The sequence below is a fragment of the Schistocerca nitens genome, chromosome 5, assembly GCF_023898315.1.
Source record: "Schistocerca nitens isolate TAMUIC-IGC-003100 chromosome 5, iqSchNite1.1, whole genome shotgun sequence".
Lineage (NCBI taxonomy): Eukaryota > Metazoa > Arthropoda > Insecta > Orthoptera > Acrididae > Schistocerca > Schistocerca nitens.
This window is the reverse complement of record NC_064618.1, coordinates 656303681-656323961: the sequence shown is the minus strand read 5'-3', so window position 1 is coordinate 656323961 and position 20281 is coordinate 656303681. Positions and strand designations below refer to the sequence as shown.

At 37.3% G+C, this 20281-nt stretch overlaps 1 protein-coding gene across 3 annotated transcripts in view; it reads left to right on the top strand.

Moving 5' to 3' along the window:
- LOC126259422 (uncharacterized) overlaps positions 1 to 20281 on the top strand; it is a 238473-nt gene that overhangs the window by 157835 nt on the left and 60357 nt on the right. For all 3 annotated transcript variants that reach the window (XM_049956207.1, XM_049956206.1, XM_049956205.1), the window contains exons 18-19: positions 880 to 984; positions 4900 to 5004. In XM_049956207.1, coding sequence (XP_049812164.1) covers positions 880 to 984; positions 4900 to 5004 — 210 coding nt within the window. The remainder of the gene's footprint in view (positions 1 to 879; positions 985 to 4899; positions 5005 to 20281) is intronic.

The window sequence follows — 20281 nt, the reverse complement described above, 5'->3', positions numbered from 1 at the left end:
TTCCCAATCTGTGTGCATTACTAGTTTTTACTTCTGGAAATGACAACCTTGGCTTTTAATGCAAAAGCCGTTCAAATGGTGGTTGCTCAGTAAGCAGCAGAGAGATGCTAGGAAAGAGAAGAAAAGCAGTAAATGGATCAGAGAACATCCCAGAATGGAAAACTTTATTATGGATATAATGGAAACGAAATGGAGTGAATGGATGTAGATTGGCAAAGTAAGTTCCTTACAGAATTCCAAACGACAAGAAAAGACCAACATGACTTACTAAGTGGTGAGTAGATGATCTTAGAAAACATGAAGGAACAATATGGGTGCATATGGCTGAACAGCATAATGTACAGAATGTCCAGAGAATGCCTTTGTTCAGCAGTGGACTTCAAAATCCTGGTGCTGCTTATATCAATTACGGATATTATAATGTTTGTCATATCTTATAAAAGTAAATTTCATTCATGGTTGGAGTAGGGAAGATAGTACATTATAGTGGTACTAAAAGTACCTGTCATCATATAATGATAGGTGGTTGTAGAATATAGGTTTGGATGTAGATTAATCTAGGGAAAAAAAATTGTTGCTTTGTAAACACTTACTGCAAAAGTTAGGTGTTCAGTAATTTTTTTTTTTTTCCGTCTTTCGTGAGACGTAGGTGATGATAACTCCCTGGGAAATAATTTAGTAACAGCATGTTTTTAATATACATGTTTTGATGTAAAATTTCATGCTGAAATTATTTTCATATTATGACCTGAATTAGGATGTTGTGACTAAATTTACTTACACCATCTTTTAGAATTGTCTCATAGGCATTTTTGTGATGTTAAATAAACATTTGTTGTTATTCCAAGTTTTGTTGTGACCCACGCTTTTTTTTTTCAGGTCGTTGAAGGAAAACTGTATCGTTTAGACTTGGAAATTGCAGATACAGACTGCTTAAAGAGAGATAAACATCTTGATGAAGAATGCAAGCTGTCAGAAAATTCAGTAAGTTTGCATCATCTGCAGTATTATGTTTCTGATAACTCTGCTAGAGTTTAAGACAGTACAAATTATGACTGCTGCTAAGTTTAGTTAGTCTGTTCGGGCAAAGCGGCAATCGGAAAGGGAAGAAGAGCATTTGGGTGAGGAGGAAGGGCCAGAGGGGGAGGAGTATAGAGCCTTACATATCACAAAGAATGGAAGCATTCTATGTTTAATATACACATAGAGATAAACAAGAAATCTCAACCTTTCAGGACCATATGTTGCATTTTTGCATTTCCTGTAGCCATGAGAGGTGTGTGGGAACAGGTTGGTGGGAGGGGGCGAGTACATTTGGGGAAGTGGGCAAGAAAGAGCATCCCATAGGACAATGAAAAGTGTACAGAGAGAATGAAATTGTGGCATGAGATTGTGAGGTCCTCTGTCTTTTATCATACTTCCAGAACACTGGTTACAGTCAGCAACAAAGAGAGAGCTGTTGGATGGAGAGGGACTCGTGGAATAATAAATAGTGAGTGCTGTAGTTTAATGCTAATAATTGTGGTGTTCATAACAATATTGCATAAACAGTGGAAGCTGCAAAAGGTCACCATACGGCAGAGGCACTGAACAGTTGGCAGGTACATAAAGAATACTGAAACCCTCGCTGAGCTCTTGAACATCAACCTGCTTCAGAGTTTATGAACAAAATACACATTCAACCAGTGGAAGCTCCTAATTGAAATATCAACAATATAAGGAAAAGATAGATTGCTACTCACTGTAAAGATGACACTTTGAATTGCAGGCAGGTACAAGAAAAAGACACACATTAGTTTTTGGCCAAAGTCATCTTCAGAAAAGGAAAAACACACACACACACACACACACACACACACACACACACACACACACACACACACATACGTTCACACAAGCAAGCATACCTTATACACACAAGACCATCATCTCTGGCAGCACAGACTGGAATACAGTCGTCGCATAGAATAGAAGCAACAATATGGAGGGGTCGGGGAAGGGTAATGGGAAGGGATAGCAGAGTACAGGTGGGGGCAGAAAAGAGTGTTGTGTGGCAGAGTGTGGAGGGACAAGACTGCTAGCAGGTGCAGTGTTGGGAGGCTGTGGGAAAGGGAGCGGGGAAGGGGAAAGACTGGTGGGCGTGTTAGCAGAAGGCTGCACAGAAAGAGAGTGGGGGGATGAGAATAGAGAGGAGGTGACAGGACAGTAGGCCGGGATAATTTCGGGAGGAGAGAATGTGTTGGGAGGATAACTTCCATCTGCATAGTTTCGAAAAGTTGGTGTTGAGGAGAGGATCCAGATGGCTAAGGTAGTGAAGCAGCCATTGAAATCAAGCGCATGTTGCACATTGTGCTCTTGGTCACAGTTAGGCACTGGTCATTCATCCTGTTGTACAGTGGTTGGTAGTCATACCAATATAAAAAGCTGTGCAATGATTGCAGCAGAGCTGGTATATGACAACAGGTAGCCTGGCCTGTGATGGCATAGGATAAGCCTGTGATGGGACGGGACTAGGAAGGTCTGGGTGAGTGGATTGGGCAGGTCTTGCGCCTGGGTCTTCCCCAGGATTATGATCCCTGTGGCGAGGGGTTGGTATTGGGAGTGACATAGTGATGGACTATAGTAACCTGTGGAGGTTAGTTAGGCAACAGAACATCACTTTAGGAGGGTGGGAAGGGTCTTTGGTAGGATGTCCATTTCAGGGCATTGGTGATACGTGTTGGGTGACAAAGGGGGCACATCTTTGTAGCTGGTCCTTGGGTGTGGTGGGAGGATTGAGGGGGGGGGGGGTTTCGGGGAAATGGCATGGAAGATCTATTTGCAGACAAGGTCTAAGGGATAGTACCTGTCTATGAAGGCACTGGTGAGACTCTCAGTGTACTGTGCAAGGGAGTTCTCGTCGCTGCAGATAAACCGTCCTCAGGTCCACAGGCAGTATGGGAGGGATTTTTTGGTGTGGAATGGATGACAGCTGTTGAAATGCAGGTACTGCCGGTGGTTGGAGGGTTTAATGCAGACAAATGTGTGGGTGGAGCCATCAGAGAGGAGGTGGTCAACGTCCAGGAAGGTGCCACACTGGGTTTAGGAGGACCAGATGAAGCAGATGGGAGAGAAGGTGTTGAGGTTGTGAAGCAATGAGGGTAGGGTGTCTTGGCCCTGAGTCCAGATCATGAAGGTATCATCACTAAATCTGAACCAGATTATGGGTTTGGCATTTCAGAAGAATAGAAAGATCTCCTCTAGCTGTCCCATAAACAAGTTGGCCTAGGAGGGTTCCATGCGGGTGGCTATGTCTGTGCCGTGGATTTGTTTGCGTATCTTCTCTTCAAAGGAGTAGTAGTTGTGAATTATGGTAAAGTTAGTAAGGCGTGTGAAGAATGAGGTAGTGCGTTTGAAGGTGAAGGACGGTGAGAAAAGTAGTGCTCAAAAGCACTAAGACCATGGGATTTAAGGATGTTGGGTTATAGGAGAGTGGCGTCAACAGTGACGAATGGGGATCCAAGAGGTAAAGGGGTGGGGATAGTAGAGGGTCGGTGAAGGAAGTGGTTAGTACCTTTGATGTGGGACGCTAGATTACAGGCAATGAGTTGGAAGTGTTGTTCATTGAGGGCAGAAATTCTTTCATTGCGGGCACAATAACCAGCTACAATGGGTGTCCAGGATTGTTGGATTTGTGCATTTTGGGGAGCATGTAGAAGGTGGGAACAGTGCAGTATGTGATGGGGGTGAGGAGAAAAATGGATTCAGGGGAGAGATTCTGGGAAAGGCCTAAGACTTTAAGCAGAGATTTGAGGTATTGTTGGATTTCTGGGATGGGATTACTCTGGCAGAGTTTATAGGTGGAGGAGTCATGATTGGCTGTGGTCTTTGGCCTGGTAGTCAGTGCGATTTGTAACAGCAGTAGTGGAATGTTTGTCTGCACGATTTTTTTTAATCTCTCTTTTGTGTTCAGTGGCCTCTACTTCCCAGTTTACAATTTATGCCCCTCTCTTTTGTTGTTATCACGGTACATGTCACAGTCCATTCTCAAAATCGAGTCTGCCCTATTTTAGTGTACCTCTCTTGGGCCAATATCCTTCATATATATTTCATGTGTGATCTTAATTATACAATATTTCCTCATTTTCTTTCGTACCCTCTTGTTTCTGGATTCTTAATATATATTGTGCATCAGTTTAAAGCCATGTTGAATGTTAACTAGGGGCCATGACTGTTTCAAAAACGTGTTCATATTGTATGCATATCTATTGATCAACTACTGATCTTTTATTGTAAGTAGGCCTCATAATTTATTTGTTATTTTATGATTATGAATTCATTTTCATATAATTATCTTGTCTGTCAAGCAACAGAAAATCTATGTTGAGTCGCACAGAGGCACAACAAAAAACTGCTTTCGGCCAAAAGGTCTTCTTCTAAACACTCACGCAGTCACACAGGCATACAGCACACACACACACACACACACACACACACACACACACACACACACACACACACACACACATGCACATGCAAAGTATTTTTGTGGTGCCTGTCTGCGACTCAACACATCCTCTATGTGCTGAATAGCAGTCTATTCTTTTCATAATACTATCATGTTTGTCTAATGATACTGTAAGAATTTTAGTATAATTGCTCAGATGGTATAAAAAGAGACTTCAATACATCATTTGGGTTCATATTTAGCCTAAACATAGGTTTCATTGATTTTAGGGGTGTCCTCTCCAAGCTATGATAATGAGATTTTGCGTTTCCACATTCTTGACTTTGTTACAGGCACATCACTGCTGGTGGCCAATTAGTGACTGCCTAAACTGTATAAACTATTGTACAGTATTTTTTTATGTGTTCGATGTTTGATACATGTATGTAATTTAATGATAGTATATATTGTAGGAGACAGAAGTCTGTCATGTTGAAGTGTGGGAGAGGATGTGGCTCAAAAACCGTAAAGTTACCAAATTGTCATGTGGATCCAAACATCAAGAACGGCTGCAAACTGTGAGTAATGAAAATTGTGATTGGTTTTAGTCATTACTATTTCACCATTTGTGGTTGCTGGTATAGCTTTTTATAAGTTTTCATGTTATGAGAATTAACTCAAAGAATAATCAGGCAGTTTAGTTTATGGAAACAAGTATATCCGAATCTTTAGGATATTCATTATTAAGGAACTTGATGTTGCATTCATACTTGTAAATAATGTATAATTTGCTTTGAACAGAATGCTTTCCTGCTGCTTTTGACCACACTTTTTTAACCTCAGATTACCAAAATACATTATTTCCACACAAAAAAGTAATTAGTTGGGTAATTATATTTGGTAAGTAAATGTTATTTCAAATTCGACCATAAATGCAGAGGTGTAAAATTGACAAACATTCCACCTCCAGTTTCTCGATTAAGTAGTGTAAGTTACTTTTGTTCTTTGGGGCTCGCAGTGCAAAATATGTCTTTTAATAACAATATTATTTGTCAGTAATAGACAGCTACACTGCTATGTAAGTTGTTTATATTTTATCTCATTCGCAATTAGCCCATTTTGGCAAATTGCCATTGTAAGGTGCTTTGTAAATACATAGATAAGCGATGGTCTTAATATAATGGTTTTGTAACTATGGTCTGATAATTTATAATATGTCATTATGTGTTTCACCTTACATGTAACATCATCGCTGTCATGTCCTGTCTTTTATGGAATTATTACTTACTCCCAGGTGTACAGTTGAGATGTACGTCGGATGTTACTTGCTTTCCATATATGCTACTTTTATGGCAGCTTGGATGACACTGGGTCAGCAATGTTACATGTATACATAGTTACCATAATAAAAAATTGATGTGTGAAATTCAGTTGTTTATTATTATTATTTTTTCATATAGGTCTCTTTCTAATTATGTTTTTACCTAAAGTTAGTTTTAGTTTTATTTGACATCTTTATTTTACATTTTTAATTTTTTCATAATAAATGTTGTCTATGATTTATATTGGTGTTCTGTCTCTGTTTTATACTGCTCGTGTTGTTATTGCTGTTACTATGGATATGTGTTGTTTAGAGTCACTGATTTTATTATTTTACCCGTTTTCCCGATTTATAATGTGAATAAAGCTTTCTGTATACTTTTTGCACTTTAGGTCGGTTTGTTTGTTCAGTAAATTTGTTGAGTTGCTGTATGCATGTGAATATATCTCTATTTCCTCAAGGATGTGCATCAATGTTCCCTTTTGCGTAATATGGAGGTTTTTCTAATGCTTTGTTTATGGGTTTTACATAGTGTTTCTCTGCTTGTAAATGTTGAAAAAATGTGGATGGGTTGTTTTCACTTTCTCATGTGTGCTCTTTATATCTGATTTTGAAGTTTCTACCAGTATGCACTATATAGAATTTGTGACATATTAGAAGAAAATTTTGTAAATGCCGGGATTGTTGTGTATGGGAATTTTCGAGCTGCCTTTGTGTCTGAGGCTGTGTGTGTTTTGAAATGCAAATGCGATGTTGGTTTTGTTGAATAATTTGTTGATTTTTTTCGAAATGTTTCCTAGATAGGTTGTGGTTACATACCGGTATTTTGTTTCCTTCTTTTTCTTTGTGTGCAAGTTTAGTGTTATTTCTTTCTGTATATTGTGTCTTTCAGGTTGTGTTTTATTGTGGTATAATTGTGTTACAATTTTGGGGTCATAATCATTTTGCTGGGCTATATATTCTAAGATTTTTATTGCCCTTTGAATTGCTTTGTCTTCTAGCGGTAAATTTATTAATCTGTTCAGCATTGTGTGGAAGAATGCGAATTTGTGGGCTTTTAGATGCCATGAGTGTGCATGGATAATACAGTTTGTTGTGGTAGGCTTTTTGTAAATTTTGCAGCAATGTTTATTGTTAGTGTTCTTAATAGTTAGGTCAAGGAAGTTAATTGTTTTGTTAGTTTCGTGTTCTATGGTGAATTTCATTTTGAGATGTAATTGATTCAGTGCTCTGTGTGTATCATCTGTGTCAGTTAAGTTACCTTCTATAAGCATTAAAGTGTCTTCTACATATCTGTAATAGTATACGATTTTTTGATTAGTTGTGTTTTTTGTTTCGAAAAAAATTTCTTCCAAGCTGTTAAGGAATATATCAGCTATGGTTTCAGCAATACTACATCCCATTATGACTCCATCTTTTTGTGTATATATTTTACTATCAAACTCTAAGTAATTTTGTTGTAAGACAAGTTTTGTTAGTTGCAAAATTTCTGTAATGCCATGTACTGAGATTTTTCTGTACTTGAGTGGGTTTTGTTCTATGATATCTCTTGTTTCCTGGATTGGGATGTTGGTGTGTAAGTTAGTAATGTTGAAAGATCTAAATCTTGCATTTGGGGGTATTGTTTCTGTCCTTGATTTTATTGGCTTAAGTTCTAGAATTCCTTATCGTATATTTTTTCATATTCTGTAAGTATTGTATGACATGCTTTTATGGTTTTCTTTGTTTGGGCTGCAAATTTGTTTGTGGGGTTTCTATTGATTTGTGTGATACCATTGCTACCAAAGAAATCGTTATCTTTTTGTATGTAGTCACTTTTGTTGATGATAACTAGACTATTGCCTTTATTTGATTTAATTGCCAGGAAATTGTTATTCGTTAATTTTGCATTAATTCAACGTAGTGTTCTGTTGTCTGAATAGGTATTATAGCTTTTCCTGATTTTGGTAGTAATTTCATTCTGCTGTTTTATGGGTAAAGATTGCTAAGTCTAGCGTTATTTTTGTAGATGCTATTAGTTGTTTTTGTACACCATTGTGAAATCTAGGTTTGATAGTATACTTTAATCCTTTATCCAATAATGCTTATAGAAGGTAACTTAATTGACGTAGATGATATACATAAAGCACTGAATCAATTACACCCCGAAATGAAATTCACCATAGAACACGAAACTAACAAAACAATGTCAAATAAAACTAAAACTAACTTTAGTCAAAAACATAATTAGAGTTTATAATAGTAACTATGTATACATGTAACATTGCTGACCCAATGTCATCCAAGCTGTCAGAAAAGTAACATATATGGAAAGCAAGCAACATCCGACATACACCTCAACTGTACACCTGGGAGACAGTAATAATTCCATAACAGACAGGACATGACAGCAACGATGTTAGGTGTATGGTAAATCACCTAATGATATATTATAAATTTTCAGATCATCGTTACAAAACCATTATATTAAGACCATCGCTTATCTATGTATTTACAGAGCACCTGATGATGGTAAGATGCCAATATGGGCTTGTTGTGAATAAGAGAAAATATAAACAACTTACATGTAAGTTAGTTGATTATTCATTTGCACATAATTAATATAATATAAATATGAAAATTAATACAATTTAAATTTGACATTAAATATAATCAAAAGTTAATATGATGTTTAAAATCATAGTTGGAATAACAACACTGCAAATAGTAAAGAAAGCAGGGACAGGATCGATATCTGTACCCTTACACCACTCATCATATAGCTCAAGTGTGAGCAGTGAACAGGTGTATAAGCCAAACTAAAAAATATTGCTGAGCTTTTGCATAACATTCTCCTTCAGAGATAATACAAAATATACATACATCTGCGTGTCTACATTTTCCCCAGCCATCTACATTGTCCTGGTGCTACAGCTCCACTGGGTGAAGTTTCATGTCAGGTGTGCCTACTGATGGCTCAACATCTCAGTTTACAGTGGCAGGTTACCTTTACTCCTTCTATCGTTTGTAATCAAAAGTTAAAAAATTCATGCTAGTGTACATAATGTTACCTACAGGTCTTGTCGCTCAATGATTCACATATTTTGCATAATAATGCAACCCAGACGTGTGACTCGTCTTCCAGTCAGTGACAGGAATTGACTCTTTTAACAATACACACCACTACAGTGAGATTAATGGAACTGATGCAATGTTATTGAGGTACCATTATCACTGATTTAATGAACAACCATAACTTCATTTAATAAGCGAATCTAATTTGTGACTGTCACATATGTGGTTACTCTTAATTATTGATCAAAATCTTAACTCAGCAAGGGAAGGCTCGTTAAAGATTTGCTTGAGTCAAGTGACCAAAAAGTAATGGCTTCTAAGAAAACTCACAAAACTGCAAACAAATGTTTTCAATTTGTGGTTGTGTGCTTACGGTGGAAAAAACATGCTATTCAAAGTAATTCATGCAAATATTAACTTAAATATTCTCTCTGACAACTACATAAAATATAAATGTGGTATTGCAGAGGTGAAGTCTAAGTAGTTGGTTTGCCATTCCCTCGAAAACATTGCGGGCAACAGATCAAAGCAACAAAAAATAAATACAACATGAAATCAACTTATTGTCGTGATAACTAGACCCAAAAACCTTACGTAAATATGTTCCAGTACTAGTGGTGTGTAGTACCTATTGTACACCTAGAAGTGCAACATTAATCATCCATTCCAAGAAAACCTCAGAGACATTTTAGTACTAGTTATAGGTGTACCTCAAACTTTAACCCAAAGTTTTGAGTTTTTGTCAATAATTCAACTTAAAAGTTATTAAAGCAATTATATTAAGTGCTTGTAGCTTGCATTGCCTCAATTAACATAAATAACATAATTAACATAAATAAGTTCATGAGACAAATACTTAGTCACTCCAGTGTGCACTCACAGATGAGTCGTTACGCCTTTACAGATGGCACAACAATAGGGTCATGAGCTCAACTGCACATGCACTGCCTTTACGTGAGCATAAGCGAGTAACGATCAGTGAGACATTTATGTTTCAAGCAGGCATTGTACATGGGTAAATGTAAGGATGTGACAGAGTGGCAAAAAGGGGCAATCAAGTTTGTGAAGTTGCTGGATTTGTTGGTGTTTCGCAGTGGACTCTTGAGCGTGTCTACAAGCAGTGCTGTAACACGAAACACGACATCAGAATTATGATTGGAAAGAGGTCCTGACTGAGAGGAACCAGAGGTGTGTTTCATGGTTTGTGAATCAAAATAATTTCCAAATCCATCAGGAATTGCTGCAGGTAGGGAATGAAGGTCCATTCCCACCTGTTAGTGAGAGAACATTGTGACAGGAATGGTGTGCAGTGAACATTTGGAGTCAGTCACCTTGCAAGGGGCCATTGCTTACACAGGAACATAAAGATGACAACAACTGGAAGAAAGTGTGAGTAGTTTTATGAACACACTCTCATCTTGATTGACCTGCAGAATCACCTCACTTGGACCGCATAGAAAGTATGTGGAACAGTGGGTAAAATGGCAGCATCAGCATCTTTGCGGTTTGGTGGAATCGCGCAATCAAACCTCAGCGAGTGCCTCAACCTGCACGCAACGTATCTGCACAACCTTGTGGGCTCACTTCCTAACTGAATCCAGGCATTTCAGATCTATGGGTGGAATTACACTGTATTTAATGATATTTGTAATGATTTCTGTAGGGCCAACGACTTTTTTGTTTAGTGAGCTTTATCTGTGGTCTAATGCATTTTAATACGTTTGTTATTTCTGTGTTATCACCTATGGTGCAGTACCATTCCTGAAAATTGTGATGAATTGGTTGTACATCACATTTTTTTTTTTAATCTACTAAACTTACCCTTTCATAAAATTCATTGCAATTTAGGTAGGGTCAAATACACCTCTAATTCATCATGCACTGAATATTTGTCAGCTAAATCAGGACCCCAATAAAGCTTAGAATTCTTAGCAAAAGTTTCATGTCTGTTGTCATACAAATTGGTATCAAGAATTGACACTGTTGCAACCATTTCAGAGCGACTTGTATACACATTAATGTGTCTTGTTGTGCAATTGTGTGAGACAGGTTACAATAAGGAGGCCACAAAACTGTTGCAACATAATGATGTTCAGTGTGCACTTCTCATTCATAAAACATAATGTTATTATTTGGTTGCCTTCTAATGCACAGTGTTATGAAAGTTTCTTGTACCAGGCCACTGTTAGTTTAGTTGTCTTTAGTTTCTTGCTTTCAAAATCTAGACATGTCTTCTTGAAGGGCAAAAAGAAATCAATAATTTCATTGATACAGTTTTTATTGTTATCATTTAACAGATACATTTGCACTTGAGGAGGTAAATAACAATTCTAAAAGCTAGGAATAGTTTTTCACTACTTCTGACAATATTATGAAAAGAATAGTTGCTACTCATCATATAGTGGAGATGCTGAGTAGCAGATGGCACAGCAAAAAGGTTGTCAAATGAAGCTTTCAGCTGAACAGGCCTTCATCACAATTAGACAAAATATACACACACATGCTCATGCAGATGCAACTCGCACATTCATGACCGTAATTCTGATGAAGGCCTGTTTGGCAGTCTTTTTGTTGTGCCTTTCTGTGACTCAGCATCCCCGCTATATTGTGAGTAGCAGCCTTCCTTTTCATAATATTGTCATTATTCCATTGTTTTCACTTCTTTTAGTAGACGTTGGCTGTGTTAGGATTTTCACCTCCTGGATATAAGGGATGGGGAACGAGTCTTTCCCATCATTGTCAATCTGTTGTTGCTGCTATTGCCATTGTGATCTACAGTCTGAAGACTGGTTTGATGCTGCATTTCACATTAGTCTGTCCTGTTAAGTCTCTTTATTCTCCATAACTACTTCACATTAATCTATCCTGGTAAGTCTTCATATTTCCGTAACTACTAAAACGTGAACTATTCTTTAGTATCTCAGACTATTTTCTATCAACTGATTCCTCCTTTTTTTCAGGTTTTGCCATAAATTTCTTCTCACTCTGTTTCAATTCAGTTCTTTTCCATTAACCAGGCTGGTGACTTTCTTTTATTAAAAGATGTCTCCGAGAGATCCTAGAATTTACATGTTGAAATTACAAATTCCCTAAGAGAGCAAGTTTTTCTTTACTAGTATTCATGGCTGCAAATCATATTTTTGAAGTGACACATCACTTTAGTAATTTTATTCCAAGTTCAACTAATATTTAAAGTTTTATCAACAATTCACTAAGTTATAAGCTCTTGTCACCACTGAAAATTCCTTCGTAACTGTCGTGCAGAACCATTCCTTGTTGTGCCTTTTGTTGTGCACTAACACCAAGTATATGAGAAATCCTCACAGGAACAAGCTTCAGGCTGTTATCAAAAAAGAACTGAAGTGTCGATTTCAATACTGACCTACAAAATGTACATGATCAAGTATGAATTCATATTTAATGAGTTTCATTTTTTAATATTTTCTTCACAATTTAAAAATTATCTTTGTTTTTGTGTTTGTGACAAATTCTCATGTTCATGTCACACTCCTTTGCACTCACAACGGGAAATTGTGAAATGGGATTGGAGCCAGAGAAATCATTGACAGCAAAGAAAATTACTGAGGTGGGCAGTATTACATCAATTCAGTGCTTTTCTTTACCATTCCTGTTTACTTCAGATTTCACCAGTTATTTCGAAACCTACATAGCAAAACTCATCTACTATTTTTAGTAAATCATTTTCGAATCTAATTACATTATTATCACATAATTTAATTCACCTATGCCTGATTGCTAACGTTTTACTTTTGTTGGTGTCCATCTTATAACCTCTTTTCAAAACACTATCTGTTCGATTCATCCAATCTTCGAAGCCCTCCACCGTCTCTGAAAGAATGATAAGCGGCAAACCTCAAAGCTCTTATTTCTTCTCCTTGAACTTTCAATTCATTTTCTAAATCTCTCCTTGATTTCCATTACTGCTTGCTCTGTGTACGAACGGAATATCATTGAGGATAGGATACAACAATGTCTCCCTCCCTTCTCAGTCCCTTTCAACTCATTTGACTCTTACAACTCCACAGTCGTCTCAGTAAAAGCTGTAGATAGCCTCTTCTCCCCCCCCCCCCCCCCCCCCCCACCACCACCACCCCTCTCCTTTTGTACTTCATTCCTGACAATTTAAGAATTTCAAAGAATAGTCGACATAGTCAAAAGCTTTTTCTAAATCTACATGTGCTCTAAATGTCCGTTGCCTTTCTTCAGTGTATCCACCAAGATAAGACATTGGATTAGTATTGCTTCACATGTTAGTATATTTCTCCAGCACTCAGATTGATCTTTCCCCTATTTCTCCAGCACTCAAACTGATCTTCTCGCAACTGATTGCACTCTTCTGTATATAATTAGTATTAGTACTCTGCAGCCACAGCTAACTTAACTGACTGTGGTAATACTCAGACCTTTCTCTCCCTCACATCTTTGATTTTGGGATTTATTAGATCCTTCTTTAAGTCCAAGGAGTATTTTGCCAGTTTACATGCCAGCTGGAACAGTTTGGTCATAGTTGATTCTTCCAAGAGTCTCAGTAATTCTGACAGAGTATTGATTAGTCCAGGTGCCTTGTTTTGACTTCCTTGTTTTGACTTGGGCTTTTCAGTGTTCAACCAAATATTCTTCGCAGTACCACATTCTCCATCTCAGCTCCACCCACTTTCTATTCCTTTATCAAAATATTGTAATATTGCTTTCATGTTCTTTTTCTTTATATAGCCCCTTGATATATTCCTTCTGCCTTTGTCCTTCCCACATTACATAGTCCTGGCATTCTATCTGAGCTCTTGATGTTCAGGCAGCTCCTTTTCTTTTCCCCAAAAGTCGCTTTAATTTTTCTGCTGGCTGCATCTATCTTTCCCCATGTAACACTTGGTTCTATAGACTTGTATTTGTGCTGGAGCCATTTTCCCAGTGTCATTTTGCTCTTTCTGTCAATTTAATTTTTTAAGAATTTGTATCCTTTTCTGATCTTCCATTTGTTGCATTTTTATATATTCTCCTTTTATTAGTTAAAATTAATATCTCCTTTCTTATCCAAGGATTCCTACTATACCATATAAGTTCGCTTATTTTTTTCCTGCTCAATATTGGGCTTTTTCCTGCGTTAGCCCTGTTTGATTTCACTGTACTCACCTGACCAGAACTCCTATTTCTTTTTCCTACAACCACACTTCATTGATTCCCAGTGTATTTAAATTAAGCCTTTTCATTTCTCTTTACAAGTTCTGCAACCTTCATGCCTAATTACTCGACATAATAATCCACAGTCGAGCTCTTAGAAAGCCAGACCTGTTTTTCCTGAGACAACATCCTCCTGAGTAGCCCTGCTCAGAGATCTGAATGGGAAACTATTTTACCCCTGAAACATTTTATTCAAGGTCATTAAACTATACAGTAGATCTGCATATCATTGGGGAAATAGTTGCAGTTCCCCCTTACTTCCAGCTGTTTGCAGTGCCAACATACTGAAGCTAAGTTGCAGTTAAATCATGTTGTTACGTTCCTGTATTTTATGTTTTTCTTGCTTTTTATGTTCATTTTTGTTGCTCACAAAAAGAGTACTATTCTCTCAATTCAATTTTTTCCCATATTCCCAGATTTTAAGTTTTCTTCAACATTATCGTGACCTTCAACATTGATTTTTATACAGATTTTAGCAAAAAGTGCCTTGTATTCCTGCTTCAAGTCAGACTTGGAACAAAGCAGAAAACACAGATTATATCTAAAGTTATGGAGCATGTAATGTAGCATTGAAGTGGTAAGCAAGATATTCATTGTTGGCATGTTAGGTCACAGCTGCAGTTTTTGAAATGGTGGCAAAATATACTGCCGTTGTTGTCTTAATGATGATCTTGATCTGGTGATAGTGGCTCTAGTAATTACCTTCCTTCTGCTCATTATGTTGTATTAAAAAGCTATAATTTAATTTTGCAGTCATTTATACAAATAAATAATGTTTTTGAACATGGCCGTCTCTGTAATAGGCTTTCATGGATCTTTGTTGCTTCCATGTGAAATTTTATACAGATATGCCAAACCATAGGTTGGTACTACCTGACGTCAGACATAAACATTCCTCCTCAAGATGCTCTGTAACATGACAGTTTCCACTCTCTTTCTCAGCCAAGATGTCCCTGAACCGAGTAACCTTATCGGCAGTGAGCTTTAGATTTTGTGTCTATTGTTCTATGTTTATGAAGACTGCCAATTTTTAGTGTTTTAACCTATATTGTGTTGCAAGTTTTATTTGCTCTAATTTTATACTGATTATCAATAATAAGTCTCACATTAGAAGACGAATATCTGTTTAATGTTGTTTCACAAAAGACTAGAGCTAATTGCTGTTAGAAAGAAACAAAAACAGTTATTTCAGATTTTTTTAAATAGACAAAATTTAAATCATTTTAGTTTCATATTTTGAATATAATAGAGGGAAACATTCCATGTGGAAAAATATATCTAAAAACAAAGATGATGTAACTTACCAAACGAAAGCGTTGGCATGTAAAGGCCTTTACAAATGTCTGCTTGTGTCTGTATATGTGCGGATGGATATGTGTGTGTGTTTTCGCGAGTGTATACCTGTCCCTTTTTCCCCCTAAGGTAATTTTTTCCGCTCTCGGGATTGGAATGACTCCTTACCCTCTCCCTTAAAACCCACATTCTTTCATCCTTCCCTCTCCTTCCCTCTCCTTCCCTCTTTCCTGACGAAGCAACTGTTGGTTGCGAAAGCTTGAATTTTGTGTGTGTGTTTGTTTGTGTGTCTGTCAACATGCCAGCGCTTTCGTTTGGTAAGTTACATCATCTTTGTTTTTAGATATAGTTACATATTTTGAAAGATATAAAGAGAATGACAGTAAGAGTAATTTACTTGTTATTACTTGTTGTGTTTATGCTTTCCTGTATTTTACACTGCCTGCATTTTACATGTTTTTGGGTCAGTCTTCTGAAAAGTGTAAACATGGTGTTTCACTGTAGTTAATGTTACAAAATCAGGTCAATGAATAATAGTTGCCCTTGCAACTACTGAAGACACTGCTGCTTCATTCAGGAACTACTTGTTTGTCTGGCCTGTACACAAATACCCCTCCAGTGTAGTTCGCAGCAGCAGCAGCAGCAGCTTTATTCGTCCATACAAGACTATAGGACATGTCAAAGTATTTACAAGTTCAGACCAATTTAAAATAAGCTAATTTGTATACACATACATTTACAGACTTCCAGCTGGAGACAATTCTTAGATTTGCTCCAGGTATAAAATACTTTTTTTTACAAACAACTTATTTAATAATGTAATGCCACACTGTTCACTCATATCTCACTGTCAATCACTGCACACACTATACACACATTGTTTCATAACACTTTACGCACTACACACACACACACACACACACACACACACACACACACACACACGATCTCTGGGCCATTTTCTGTTCTGCAACTTCCGATTTGCTGTCCTGAAAAACTGAGTCAGCATCCCTCTATGATAAGTGAGATGTTGAGCTCAGAAAGAGGAAGAGGCGTTAGTATTGTGCTGTGCATAGCTTGGGGGGTAAGTTTTTCCAGAAAAGGAAAAAAAAAACATAGTGTGAAGGTGTTATGTGCAATGTGGGATGTTTTATAATCATTATTATTATTTATTTGTATAACACTTTTTTTTACCAAACCCCTACTTTGTTTTATCTAAGTAACCCCTCAATGTATAAAACGTATTGCATAGCAGGTACTTTTTAGCTGCCTTTCCAAATAAGTGTATTTTTGCAATTTCTTTAATCTCTTTTGGTAATTTATTGTACAGTTTTATTCCTTGGTAGAGAATGCTGTATTGAGTTTTATGTTTATTTTTTCTTGGTAAATGTAAGTTGAGTCTAGCTCTTATTCCATGGTCATTGACAGAGCTGTTTGTGCAGTAATTACCAATGTTATTTTTGATGTGTACAACTGACTGGTAAATGTATTCACATGGAGCAGTTAAAATCCCCAGTGTTTTGAACAGATCTTTACAATGGGCTTGACTACAATTTTTGGTTAAAATTCTTGTGCCTCCATTCTGGAGTTGGAAAATTGTGTTCATATTTTGTGCATTTGTTCCCCAAAAAAGAATGCCATAGCTAAGAATTGAGCGTACATATGAATAGTATGTAACTAAAACACATTGCATGCTACACACTGATGATAGGATTTTAAGGGCGTAACATGCTGATGACATTCTGTTCTCAAGTACCGTTGTGTGTTCACACCACTTCAGATTTTGCATTTGTTACACAGTCTGTAGAGGTGCCACCAACATTTATTTTAACATTGTCATTTTCCCTATTCAAACTGAAATTAATGGCATTAGTTTTCTTTATTTCAATGTCACTTTATTGCTTATTGACCAATCATATACTTCCTTGAGAATTTCATTTGCTTTCTCTGCAAGGAGTTCTCTTGTTTTCTCGGTGACTGTAACATTGCTGTCAGCAACAAAGAGAATTTTTTCACCACAAGTAACACTACTGTGAAAGTCATTGATGATGTATATCAGGATGTGAGGTGACAGGCGAGTTACGCGCCCTGGAAATATTCTAAGTTCAGAGTTGGCAGCCATCGCTCGGGCCGCGCGGCAAGCTGAGCTCATTAACATCCGCGTCGTGCCTCACAATGACCGGGGCACATGGTCCATCGAGCACGTGGCTGGGAATTCCTTGGTGGCGCTGTGTGCCAGGAGGACCAAATATGGTGGACTTTGTGAAACCTTACTGCCAGACATTTCACAGTTTGTATAGAAATTAATAGTAGTCATATGAGTCATGATACCTCAAAAAGAAACATGTACATTACCATTATTTGCACAACGATTCTGATGGTGTAATCAGATTTTCAATATATTTATTAGTTTATAGTTTAGTATCTGACGGTAAATTATACAAGTAACACCCAGCAACGAATTTCCAAAATGTAAACGCTTCATACAATTTTGCTGATCACCGTGTCTTTAGAAAACTGTTAGTGTAAACCTAAATTGGTATGAATTACAGGCATGTAACTTAATAAATAGTACATGAGTTATTGGAGGTCAAAGTGGGAGATCACTATCGATCGCGTCAGGTCATAAGTACTCCACAGTTACATGAAAAAAAAAAAATGGTAGCAGCATGCTTATAACTATATTTATTCATATATGTCTTTGTTTATATCCGATATATACTATTCATGAAGAAATTGGTTAAATATTTACTGTGTGTTAGAAAGCACAGAGACATTAGGCTACTGGCCTACCTTTTGTTGCTATTCCTTTGGTATATGTTTATTTAATTTGTTTATGTATTTAATAATGTGTGTTGGAGCATGTTTATGGTCCAGCCATAGGAATATTTATTTAATTTCAAGTATATAAATGTAAATCCAGTATTTCGTATGTGTTTCATTTTGTTTGTGTGGGTGCGTTGGTTTGAAGAAATGGCGCAAGTGCTCTAGCCAATCACAGCGCTCATGAATGGGGAGACTTGGAAGCGAGTTCAGGAGAGAGGACAGGGGAGTTGGTATCAGTGCGGAGTTCTGGACAGGACACGGGAGTGAGTGCTGGATGCGGACAGTACTGCATAATGGACGCACAGTCGACAGAAAGACTTAGACAGTGGAGCAGTTTGCGCGTGGTCGCGGAGGATAGAAATATTTCGGAGTGCCAACCTGTGCTCTTGTGTGATTTCCGTGGCTTCTACAGTGAAGACATAGTGTGCGTTTCGAAGTGAATATCTCGCGAGCTATGTTGTTGTTCATAACTAATTACGTGCAGTAGGAATCTATTGTTTCCCTGTTATTCTACGACCGAGCGAGGTGGCGCAGTGGTTAGCACACTGGACTCGCATTCGGGAGGACGACGGTTCAATCCCGTCTCCGGCCATCCTGATTTAGATTTTCCGTGATTTCCCTAAATCGTTTCAGGCAAATGCCGGGATGGTTCCTTTGAAAGGGCACGGCCGATTTCCTTCCCAATCCTTCCTTAACCCGAGCTTACGCTCCGTCTCTAATGACCTCGTTGTCGACGGGACGTTAAACACTAACCACCACCACCACCATGTAGACTCAACAGTATTTGACCCGTAATGCGGCAACTACGTATTCCAGCCCCTAGACAATGAAACCAGCCAAAACTTTAATATTGCAATTCTGAATCGGAGGGTACGTAGCTGAGAGCCACCCATGCCATTTTTTTCTTTTTTTCATGTATTTTCTATTGGAAAGCCGTCAAGGATTAGTGTGCTACCTTGCGGAGCCCCTATATTAATGTATTTTGGTTCTGATAAGTGTTTTAGTAAATGTTTAGATCTATTTGAAGTATGTGTTATCTCTACTCTTCATACCCTATCTGCTAGGTATGATCGAAACCAGTCATTAGCTAACCCTCGTATTCCTAATGCTTATAATTTATTTAATAGAATCTTGTGGTCAACTGTATCAAAGGCCTTAGAAAGATCCAAAAATATGCATGTGACACACTCATCTTTGTGAAGAGCAAAAAGTACAACTTTTGTGAATTCTACTGTGGCTGACTCCACATTTTTGCCACTTCGGAAACCAAACTGTGATTCACTTAAAATATTGTATTTATTCAGGTAATTCATTAATCTGTCTTTCATAGCTGCTTCTTTTATTTTTGAGAATGGTGGCAGCAGGGAAATGGGCCAGTAATTTTCTATGTCTTCTGCATTACCTTTCTTAAGCAAAGGTACAACTCTTGCCTGTTTTAACTGCTCTGGAAATGCCTCTGATGTGAAGGATTCATTTATTATATTTGTTAAGGAGCCTTGTATAATCTCTATGTATTGTTTCAGTACACACATTGGTACTTCATCTATGCCTACTGACTTTTTATTTTTTAGTTTCTGGACAGTTTTATTGACTTTCTCTGTGGTTGGAGGTAACATCATTATATTTAGTGCAACATTATTTACAGGTGTTATATCCATTTTGGGGAATTTTTGCTGTAACTTCTCTGCAATTCTTGAAAAATGCTCATTTATATAGTTTACTAAGTGTTGTGGATCATTTATTACCTTATCCCTCTCCCTTAGCAGTATGTTATTGTGCATTTGTTTGCCTCTCCCCGTTTCCTTTTTTATAACATCCCAGACTGCTTTGCTTTATTTTCTGCATTATATATTATTTTGTCATTAAATGACTTTTTTTACAGCAGTCAGCACCTTTCTATAGATCTTTTTGTATCTCTGATAGAAATTTGAGAATTCTGGATCATTTCAAGTCTTTTTTTTTCCATGCAACTGAGTTACTTAAGTGTTTTGGAAGACTTCTTAATACTTTGTGTTATCCATCTGTTTTTTTGTGAGATGTTGATACCGACATGCATACTTTAGAAATGCCTTTTCAAAGTTCAGTTTAAATAATGTGGAGGATTTAGAGAATTTCATGTTCGCACTGGTTTCCTTATACAGTTCATTCCATCTTTGTTTTGC